Source organism: Primulina eburnea, chromosome 18, assembly GCF_022965805.1.
Source record: "Primulina eburnea isolate SZY01 chromosome 18, ASM2296580v1, whole genome shotgun sequence".
NCBI classification, from domain to species: domain Eukaryota; kingdom Viridiplantae; phylum Streptophyta; class Magnoliopsida; order Lamiales; family Gesneriaceae; genus Primulina; species Primulina eburnea.
This window is the reverse complement of record NC_133118.1, coordinates 530,371-541,000: the sequence shown is the minus strand read 5'-3', so window position 1 is coordinate 541,000 and position 10,630 is coordinate 530,371. Positions and strand designations below refer to the sequence as shown.

Below are 10,630 nucleotides of genomic sequence, written 5' to 3'. Positions count from 1 at the left end.
AATTGATGCGCTGAAATACTTGAATTACTCTTCAACCTCCTCAGAATCCCTAAATCTTACTCTAGGTCTTCGTCGCACTTTGCCTCTGGGTTTTTTGCTCTACAGGTAAACCAATCGTTTTCTTCACAATTTTTGTTTTGTTTCTGTTTTTAATTCCTGCTGAACTCATAGTTTTCGAAAATTTAACGACAAAAAAATATTTAATTTTTGGTTTTGGTTTCCAGGATTTCGAGGATTCGAAGAGTGAGCAATCTAATCCAGCGAGGCAATGGCTCTGGTCAGTTTACCTCTTCTTTTTCGTGTTATTACCCGTCATTTGATCTGATTTATTTAGGGAAGATTGAATTCTTATATAAATTGTGGCGTTTCAGTATCTTCAATATATGGTCACTTGATTAAGATTTTTTTTTTTGACAGAAACTTGATTAAGATTTTTCATACCTCTGATTTTGAGATTTTGGACCGACTTTTGACTTTTCAATATTTATTCCTACCAGATTTGGATTTTTGGAGGATTCTACGACCCTTGTTTTTATGCCGCATATACTTTCATTCATGCCAATGAACTAAACCTTTTAATGTCTTGGAAATTGTTGTAAATTGTGACTGGATATTACATTTTTGTTATTTGAGAAATTAAAATGATAAGATTTGATACCTTATTTATTCTCCACATGTTTGCTGATGCTGTCATAAAGCTTTAAGTCAATGCTAATTTTTTTGCCAGTAATATTAATGGTTAAAGATTGGAATGAACTAACTAACTGCTGACTGCTCAGTCCCTGGCTTACGTAGTTGCAAATATGTTTCGGACATACCCTTTTCAGATTTAATTCATTATGTTAACCTTAGTCGGTCTTTTATACAGGTTTTGCATGCCACTAGCACAAACAAAAATGCCTTGAAAGCACTTATTGCAGCAGAGTATAGTGGTGTGAAGGTTGAGCTTGCGAAGGACTTTGAGCCTGGTGTATCTAACAAAACTCCGGAATTTCTTAAGATGAATCCTATTGGAAAGGTAAGTAGTGATAAAATAGCAATAAATTGATTTAATTGTGGAATCTATCTCTGTTTCTGATTCTTTGCTTCCTTTCCGTAGGTTCCTGTGCTCGAAACACCTGATGGAGCTTTGTTCGAAAGCAACGCAATTGCACGCTATGGTAATTCCATATCTGATTAATCTTGGTCCCTTCTTACTGCCTCACAAGTCGCAACGCTCTGACCCATTTGTTGATTATGTCATGCAGTGACTCGTTTGAAGCCTGATAACACATTATATGGATCTTCTTTAATTGACTATGTAAGGCGTTGATTTTCGTTTGTGTGAACAAAACTGCCTGGGCTATTATTAATTTTTTTGGGCAATTCAAGTGAGATTTCTTCATTCTAAAACCTTTTTGTTTTCATCAACTTTGGAAATAATCTCTCGTCGACAAACATAATACCCAGAGAAATATATGTGCGACGAACTTATTTTAAAATTTTATAATCAATTTTACTTGTATAACTAAGAGCCCAACAAGTCACTACCTTATGTTTGCAGTCATTCACTAGCTATATTAGTGTCTTGAGCATACTCTCTTATTCTATTCCTTTCAATTTCATGATTTGGCAGGGCCATATTGAGCAATGGATTGACTTTTCTACTACCGAGATTGACGCAAATATTGGCCGATGGTTGTACCCACGACTTGGTTATGCTCCACATATTCCTCCAGTATGTCAAGCCTTCATTCGTTTCACTCCTTTGTTATATTTACCCTAGGCAGCAACTTTTTACCACAGGTGTTGCTCTAATGATTTTATTCCCTTCTTTTGTGCAGTCCGAAGAGATTGCCATTTCTGCATTAAAGAGAGCTCTGGAAGCTTTGAACACCCATCTTGCCTCTAACACCTACTTGGTTGGGCATGGTGTCACCCTTGCTGACATTGTTATGACTTGTAACCTGTTTTATGGGTTTAAGGTTATCTTGACTAAGAGCTTTACATCAGAATTCCCACATTTGGAGAGGTACTTTTGGACCCTGGTTAACCAACCAAATTTCCAGAAATTACTGGGTGATGTTAAACAAGCAGAGTCTATCCCACCTGTTGCTTCCAAGAAGCCTTCGCAGCCAAAAGAACCTGCTAAACCCAAGAAGGCAAAGGAGGAGCCAAAGGAGGAGGTTAAGACTGAAGAAGTGAAGCCTAAAGAAGTAGCCGAGGAAGATGTGCCCAAGCCAAAACCCAAAAACCCATTGGATCTTTTGCCTCCTAGTAAGATGATATTGGATGATTGGAAGAGGCTTTACTCAAACACCAAAACCAACTTCCGTGAGGTTGCCATAAAAGGTAATTTCATTGCACATGTTGATTTAAAAAGCTAATGTGTTAATAAAAATCGATATTTTTATCATCTATATGGAATCTTTACTCTCTCCTTTCGTGTCAGAGTTTTTCTGTTGCCACCCCGAATTAATCATATCAAGCTATGCTTCCCTTCTTTGTATAAACTTTTTGCTAGGGGCAGTTTGAGAATTCGAAGCTGATTGGCTAGCATCTTTCCTTGTGTTCTATACTTCGAGTGGGCCATGGCATAATTTTTTATTCCTTGATCTTGTCATAGTCGCTGATGATCAACCTTGATTACAATGTTTATGAGAGAGTGTGTTGATGTAAGGTCAACATTGTTTTTTGTCGGTTTTGGAATGTTTATTAGTTTTTAATGGTTTGTGCTTAATTTCTGCTTCTTAGGGTTAATCATCCCCTTTCCTTTATGTAGCTACTGCTAATTGGATTAGTTGTGATGGGGTTATTTTGAATCTTGACAGAGGTCGTATACTTTGTGTACTCTCCAAGTTGCTGTAGACAACCAATATAGATCAGAGACAGAGATAGGATCTGATGCATTTGTCATAATTGGGTGCATTTAAACTTAAGCTCAGCTACCAGTTTAGTTCAGTGCTCATACTTTTCTTGATCTTCAGGTTTTTGGGACATGTATGATCCTGAGGGGTACTCTCTTTGGTTCTGTGACTACAAATACAATGATGAAAACACAGTCTCCTTTGTCACTTTGAACAAGGTTAGTGGATTTCTTCAACGAATGGACTTGGTTCGCAAATATGCGTTCGGGAAGATGTTGATCATTGGTTCGGAAGGCCCATTCAAAGTGAAGGGATTGTGGCTTTTCCGCGGAACAGAAATTCCTAAGTTTGTGCTCGACGAATGTTACGACATGGAACTATATGACTGGACTAAGGTGGATATCAACGATGAAGCTCAAAAGGAACGTGTCAGTCAGATGATTGAAGATGCTGAACCTTTCGAAGGCGAGCCTCTCTTGGATGCAAAGTGCTTCAAGTGAAGAAAACTTGTGCTTGACCTGTATTTTGAGGTTGTAGAATCATCTCTATTTTGTTTTCCTTAATTCCAAATTTATCCTCATTACCAGAACATAATTTAAATATGCAGCTTTGTCAAAATTTTATGATTTTAAGCAAGGCGCGCTGGTGTCCTTCATTTGTGTTTGTAAAACGTTTCTTTTCTCAATGTGTTGAACTCGACGGAGACTCTCTTCCGATTTTCTTTCCTAATAATCTGAGGTCCGCTTTAATTTTATTCTATATCTTGATTTTGAAGAAATCCATTGGCTGATTGAAGTTGATTTCCATTTCATAGTCCATTAGGATTGTTGAGATATAAGTCGAATTAACATGCGTAAAGAGGTATTTTGAATAAATATAGATTTTAACTTCATTTTATGTCTTGGAATTTGAATGTATTTGACATGAATTATATATGACATATACATTTATCTATACAATATAAGCATATTATTCGGAATGGGTAATTTGATCGATGATTGTTTTTGGGTAATTTGTTCATCTCAACTATATTTATTTTATGTGTGACAATTGAAATTCACCTCTTTTAATATTTTATAATTTTATTTTACATTAAAAAAAAGTTATGAAGGAATCGTGACAAAGCTGAAAAAAGATATTTTGTAGGACCATAGAGAAGAAAATTCAAAAAAGTTGAAATTTTATAATCTCGATTTAGTTGCAATCCACATGAAAATCCACTGAATGCCTTGATAAAAGCTCAAAAGATATATAATTAAAATACATGATCAAAATGAGAATATATATATAGTAATTAAGTAGCTCATAATATATAATAATATTGAGACAACCAATCAAATAACCATATTATATATGTTTTGAATGTGCTTAATGCTTGCTTGACCTTAAGGTTAGTGCTTTAAAATCTTATATATATATGTGTGTGTGTCCAAGCTTTTCAAACATAAATAGTTGTTCCACCTACTCATATATATTGAAATTTTTTCATTCTATATGTTTCTCATTTTGATTTTTTTTAATCTTGTATATAATAATTGTCTTTAAGTTTTGTATCTTTCATTTTGAATTTTTTTAAAATATTTTTTCAATCGGAAGTGATGGATTAGACATGCAACAGACACATTTACGTCGTGTCATTGTTACAACGAAAATGATAGTCCAGCTGATGCCATATTGGTTGTTGTTTAGAAATAATAATTATAAAAATAACAGTCATTGTTAATATATAAATACTTATATATAATTAATTAAAAGAAATAATATTCTTGGTAGCATTACTAATTTCAAAAATTCCTTATTTATTCTAAAGTGGATATTAATTAATATTTTTATTATAATATGGTAAAAGTAAAGCAAAAAAGTGGAGCTTTAGCACGTGGACTCCTCACAACTTTTGTCCGACATGTACAACTCCATTAGCCCCTCATTATCATTAAAATATGTATTAGCATTAACTTTAATCCTTAGTATTCCATTAGCATTTAGACTAAAGATATGTACCATCCACGTGGCGATCATCCGACAGTCGGAATATCCACGTGCCGAATTCTCGTGTCGAGACATACAACCAATGATCAAGATGCAAGAGATTATATGTACAGTGGAAAGAGATTAAGGAAATCTAATTCGAGTTCTCAATTGAATACAATGTATTAAGAATAATATGTATTTGATTTGACATGATTCTCGTCTTCAAAGTTAAGGTACCACAGCCTGACCTTTTCTTGATATGATTTGACAATAAAATATATATTACCTCGTTATTGTGGTCTAAAAAGCTCCTCTAACCACAATATTTTAAGAATGTAGCTTGGTTGTGTCCAAGTGATCTAGTCATGTTAATTTAATTTTAATATATATATCATCAATAGTTCTTAGATTGGCTAATAATTATATAATTATATGAGAACGAGCATTTACCGATTTATCAAACCTAGAAATGCTAGCCAATCTAATATTGTTTGGTATACCGTTTCTCGCACCCAAGACACGATGAAAGTTTAAAATTTAAAGTTTTGACAATCAAAACGTAAATGATTGTCGTATGATTCTAATTCCATTCATAAGGTGTTTAAATAATTTATATGTAATGATTTACGCGCGACTTCAACTATCCTAGTATTTAGGCGGTAACAAATCTTCGTATATCTCCATACGAATAATAAATCGGAAAAACTTCATTCTTCAATCACTTAACCAGGTCTACAATCGAATACTAAATTCCTAGTTTAGATTTTACCAGAAATCTACGGAAGACAACGGAATCCGGCAGCTGAGCGCGGTGGATGCTAGTGATCGGCCGTGCGCTTCCCTTTACATGGTGGTGGTCGAGCACTTGAAATGAGTGAGAGAGAACAGATAATCAAGGCTATATTTTCTTGCGATTTTGATTGTGTTGAGTATTATCAATTTTTGATTGCACGAACATGTATCGTTAATGCGATGGGGGTAAAAATCTTGCTATTATGATGCAAAGTGAAAATTAATAATATCAAAATTTGCCATTAATTCATTTTGACATCTGCCTATTTTGGAACTCTTTTACTAAATTAAACAGTTATATTCTCTTCACAAAATTAATAATCAAACTAACTTTCATAACTTTCAAATATGAAATCTTTTTATAAACTCCTTCATAAGTTTGATTATCATCAAACTAAATAACCAAACTCAACTAATTGAATTTGATAATCTCAATAGAAATACAAAATTCAATACTTGTGTGATCCTTAATGGTTCATATATACAACTAGCCATGAGTTCACAACTCATATCATTCGAAACAAGGTTTATTTCTTATAAAAGCTTACTCTAATTAGCTCATTCTATGTAACAACTCTTTGATCACAAGAAATTCTGGTTGTACCCATCAGATCAATATAGGAGCGTCTGGTAGTATCGTTCCATGATCTATTAGGTATCATTAAAATTGTCTGCAAGAACCAATAAGTTGCGATTAGCGTACATTATGATCCCTTCAACAAATATATCTCGATCGAATCCATTGGTATATCAAGAGTTGCATATGAATTCGATAATTATATGATTATTTTTGAGCAATCATAGTTACATTGCTAAGGAAACAAATTTTTATAAAGCACATGTCTCATTCTGGCCAGAGATTCTTTGCACTATTAACCATCAGATCACATATGATATCTACACTAAAAAATGAATCCCGACTTTAATGTATCGGCTCTTACGTATGTCGAAACTACAACCAAACTCACCATCCGAGGACTCTCGTGAAGTCGTTAAAAGAATCAAAGTGCATTTCTAATATGTAGAGCCTCCATGTGGTCTCATATCAAATGACTAATAGTATACAACTATAAATGCGGACTTATTCATTCAATTAATGATAACTTCTTGAAAAGTGCGAGTGAGAGTTGTTAAGTGATTCATCATATGATCACTCATTTGTATGTTTTGATATCTCCATATCTCTACCAATGAAACATGATACACCACATCACAAATGTTAGTCTCAAGCTCTAGTGACTTTTATCATTATTTTAGACGGTTGAATCGACTCGGAACACATTTTAGAATATACAGTAACTTATAATTGAATTTCATTATCGTTATCATATGTATATTAAAGTTATTTATCTATGTATCTTGCATGGATAAAGAGATAAAGTAAATATTATTAAAATAAAATTTGTTTTTACACAAAAGTCAATAAAACTCGAGCTAGAAGTTGACTTGCTGAGCATCTACTCTAACATCTAAGACCCACGAAAGACAATTATTGTTCTCACCATTTTGACTCTTGGAGATAGTTGAATCAACATAACACACAAATGCAAACACACATGCTACTGATTTATAAACAAAATTATCTGAACTAGTATCATCATTTAACAAATGTTAACTTTAAACAGATCAAATTAAAGGAGAGAAAATATGAAATGCACTTTGGGAGGTTGGCAATACATTGGTAGGGAAGAAAAAGACCTTAAGAAGTACAAAAAAATAAAGGGTTTTGGGAGTCCACTACGATGAAAAAAGTGCCCAAAAAAAAGAAAGAAAGAATTCCCAACATTGGCATGAGCTCATGTATTAGTTGGATGCACATGAAATAGTGAAATGTCTCATATATATGCTGTCTAGACTCCAAATTAACATGGTTTAATTATGACTCCACAAAAGTTAAGGTCGTGTGTTCGTCTTTAGGGGATATGTATTAAAATTAAAGTGGGGGTTTTGCGATCGATGATGGTGCATATATTATAAATTAATATTATATATATACGCTTTTAGGAGTTTATATTAAATATATAGAAGGGGAATGAAGGAGGTGTATATAATAAAGTTGTATGGAGGAGAAGAATGAAGTAATCAAGCGTGAGGTCCATTGGGAAAAGAAGGCAATACTAGAAGCTAGTTCAAACTAGTGAAAGGTTGTCTTCGATATCAAGAATTTAAAACCAATTAAGTTTAGAATTACAAATCGGGTTTTGAATATATATATTTGTTCGATGGCTCGTGGAAAGATTCAGATGAAGAGGATCGAGAATCCGGTGCACCGGCAGGTGACCTTTTGCAAGCGTCGTGCGGGGCTCCTCAAGAAGGCTAAGGAGCTGTCTGTGTTGTGCGATGCTGAAATTGGAGTTTTCATTTTCTCCGCCCACGGAAAGCTATACCAACAAGCCACCAAAGGGTATTATTATTATTATTATAAATTCTATGCTTAATTACTCTTGAATCAATCACATTTTTATTTATATAAATATGATCAGTCATATATATGATGAAAATTAAAATATAGATTAACTCTGATCATCGCGAATTTTTTAGACATTTTTATCGATGTCAATGATGTCATGACTCCTACGGTTGGCGGCGTGTTGCGAGTTGGTTATACTTACAAAATAAGTAGCAACCACATATACATATATGATCTCGTGCCATGATATGCAAATTTAAAAATATCGATGCTTATATATATGTATTTTGATATTCTGTATTTTGTGGAAGAACCATGCAAGAATTGATTGAAAGGTACATCAAGTGTAACCCCGGAGCCGCAGCTGAAGATCCTAAATTGGACAGCCATATTATGGTACTTACATTTTATATATATATATATATATATATATATATATATATATATATATATATATATATATAAGTTAGATGTACACATGCAGGTTAATTAATAATCTATACGTTTTTTTTTAGAACAATAATCTATACGTTTGATGAGCAAATCTATATCCTTTCAAATCTGCTTTTTGACTAGCAAAATATGGCAAAAACTTGAGTGAGACGGTCTCACGGGTCGTATTTGTGAGACGGATCTCTTATTTAGGTAATCCATGAAAAAATATTACTTTTTAAGCTAAGAGTATTATTTTTTATTGTGAATATTGGTAGGGTTGACCCGTCTTACAGATTAAGATCCGTGAGACGGTCTCACATGAGACACCCTCGCAAAATAATTATCGACGTCTCATTATTAATTCTACAAATTAAAGAATAGAATTACATCTTGATTAGAGTGGCTGCTTATAAATTCTAATGAAAAGAAGTCGATTTATTCTCTTAATCTTGGGAATATTATTTTGAACTGTGACATAATATGATCAAAGTGTAGTGCCAATATTTGATCCACTCCATTTTAAAACACATTACAAACTTATGGACTATACACGTACAATACATATGTACATAAAATCGTCGAACGCGGAACAAAAATTTCCATTCGTGCAACTCTCAGAAATTTAATTGCAGGACCCGAATAAGGAAATTAGTATGCTGAAGCAAGAAATTGAGGTACTCCAGAAAGGATTAAGGTAAAAGTATGTAATTGATTTTTATTTTTCCCATCATATATACACAAGATTCTTGTAACATTAATTTACTGAACTATTTTCATTATAATTAGTTAATCAAAGTAATTCCCTTTTTTTTTACTACAGTTTCATAAATGGAGGAGCTGGAGGTGCAATGAGCTTGAGTGAATTGAATGTTTTGGAGAAACATCTCGAGATGTCCTTGTATCATATCCGCTCAACTAAGGTATATATATACACACACACACACACACACACACACACACACACACACACTATTTATATATAACACATCTACACACACATATGTATATACAAGTCGAAATTTTCATGATTAATTAATCGACGATTTCATGATATAGATGAATATTATGTTTCAAGAAATTCAGTTACTGAAGAACAAGGTAATGAATCAGCTTAATCAGATTCATTAATTATCTTCAATATATATATATAAACGTTGTAGTGATAAAATTCATATGCATATGTATATATGTAGGAGGGGATACTGCAAGCAGCAAACGTTCATCTTCAAGACAAGGTATATGATAATGTACTAAAAATTATGTCATAAAACAGATAGCTTATAATCCATAATATTATTTAAGGATCGATTTATGTATGCATGTTTAATTCGACGATCATATATTTATTCAAAACTAATTTTGCAGATCGATGAGCAATTTGAGATGGCTGCTAATATGGCAACTACGTTCAATGAAGACTTTGATTACACACTAACCACTAACAACATTCTAGCCACACAAAATGACTATGGGATATATCAGTATTAGTGATATATATAGATGCACACAGATATATACACATGCAGTGTGTGTGCATGCTTTTCTGGTTGTATTAATGTAAACTAAAATTATCAAGCATATATGCTTGATGAATAACATCTGTGTATTTTTAAATAAAACTACGGGTGCCAAATGTTGTAATAACGTCAGGTGTGTATTCTAATAGACGATATTCCAGTATGGTGTCGGTTGAGTTTCATTTTTCCCTCAAGACGTTAGTACTTCTATTTGTTACTTTTGATCCTTAATTTATACTAATCGTTGATGCACACATGTTGCGTGTGCAACATAATATACGAATACATAGAAAGATAGTAAAGTCAAGCATTTTTTTTTTTGGGTGAAGCAATAAAGTCGTATGTACTTATGTAGTTAATTTGATAAGATGGAAGTTTTTTTTAGACAAATTCAAAATTCATTATGGCTTCATATAATAATTATGGAATATGTTTTGTCATTTTACTACAGTCGATAATATGTGTTTTTCAATTTGATTATTTGAATTTATTTCTTTGGCATTTTGATCATTATAGAATAATGTGATTTTATCATTTTACTACAATTGCTAGTTATTTAGAAAAGAAATTGTGGGGCCTTTAACTCCTAATCGTTATTACAATGCAATCTGATTAGGGTTTAATTAATCACAGCGGAAAACGGGTTTAAAATTTCTTTA

At 32.9% G+C, this 10,630-nt stretch overlaps 2 protein-coding genes across 2 annotated transcripts; both read left to right on the top strand.

Annotated features, from left to right (window-relative positions):
* LOC140819524 (elongation factor 1-gamma 2-like) lies at window positions 1-3,600 on the top strand. Its single transcript, XM_073179653.1, has 8 exons — window positions 1-105; window positions 225-277; window positions 869-1,018; window positions 1,100-1,160; window positions 1,248-1,300; window positions 1,616-1,717; window positions 1,824-2,331; window positions 2,967-3,600. The coding sequence occupies exons 2-8, from the start codon at window positions 269-271 to the stop codon at window positions 3,344-3,346; spliced, it is 1,263 nt and encodes a 420-aa protein (XP_073035754.1). The 5' UTR covers window positions 1-105; window positions 225-268; the 3' UTR covers window positions 3,347-3,600.
* A 3,921-nt stretch (window positions 3,601-7,521) lies between these two features.
* Window positions 7,522-10,150, top strand: LOC140819755 (agamous-like MADS-box protein AGL12). Its single transcript, XM_073179945.1, has 7 exons — window positions 7,522-8,013; window positions 8,331-8,415; window positions 9,087-9,148; window positions 9,275-9,374; window positions 9,511-9,552; window positions 9,648-9,689; window positions 9,820-10,150. The coding sequence occupies exons 1-7, from the start codon at window positions 7,832-7,834 to the stop codon at window positions 9,940-9,942; spliced, it is 636 nt and encodes a 211-aa protein (XP_073036046.1). The 5' UTR covers window positions 7,522-7,831; the 3' UTR covers window positions 9,943-10,150.
* The last annotated feature ends 480 nt before the right edge of the window (window positions 10,151-10,630 follow it).

Bases quoted from the DNA above. Each gene is read 5' to 3' on its own strand.
- LOC140819524 (XM_073179653.1), top strand. The intron at 1,301-1,615 runs GTAAGGCGTTGA...ATGATTTGGCAG, and splicing joins GATCTTCTTTAATTGACTAT to GGCCATATTGAGCAATGGAT. The intron at 2,332-2,966 runs GTAATTTCATTG...CTTGATCTTCAG, and splicing joins CCGTGAGGTTGCCATAAAAG to GTTTTTGGGACATGTATGAT.
- LOC140819755 (XM_073179945.1), top strand. From the start codon at position 7,832: ATGGCTCGTGGAAAGATTCAGATGAAGAGGATCGAGAATCCGGTGCAC. The intron at 9,375-9,510 runs GTATATATATAC...TTCATGATATAG, and splicing joins ATCATATCCGCTCAACTAAG to ATGAATATTATGTTTCAAGA. The intron at 9,690-9,819 runs GTATATGATAAT...CTAATTTTGCAG, and splicing joins ACGTTCATCTTCAAGACAAG to ATCGATGAGCAATTTGAGAT.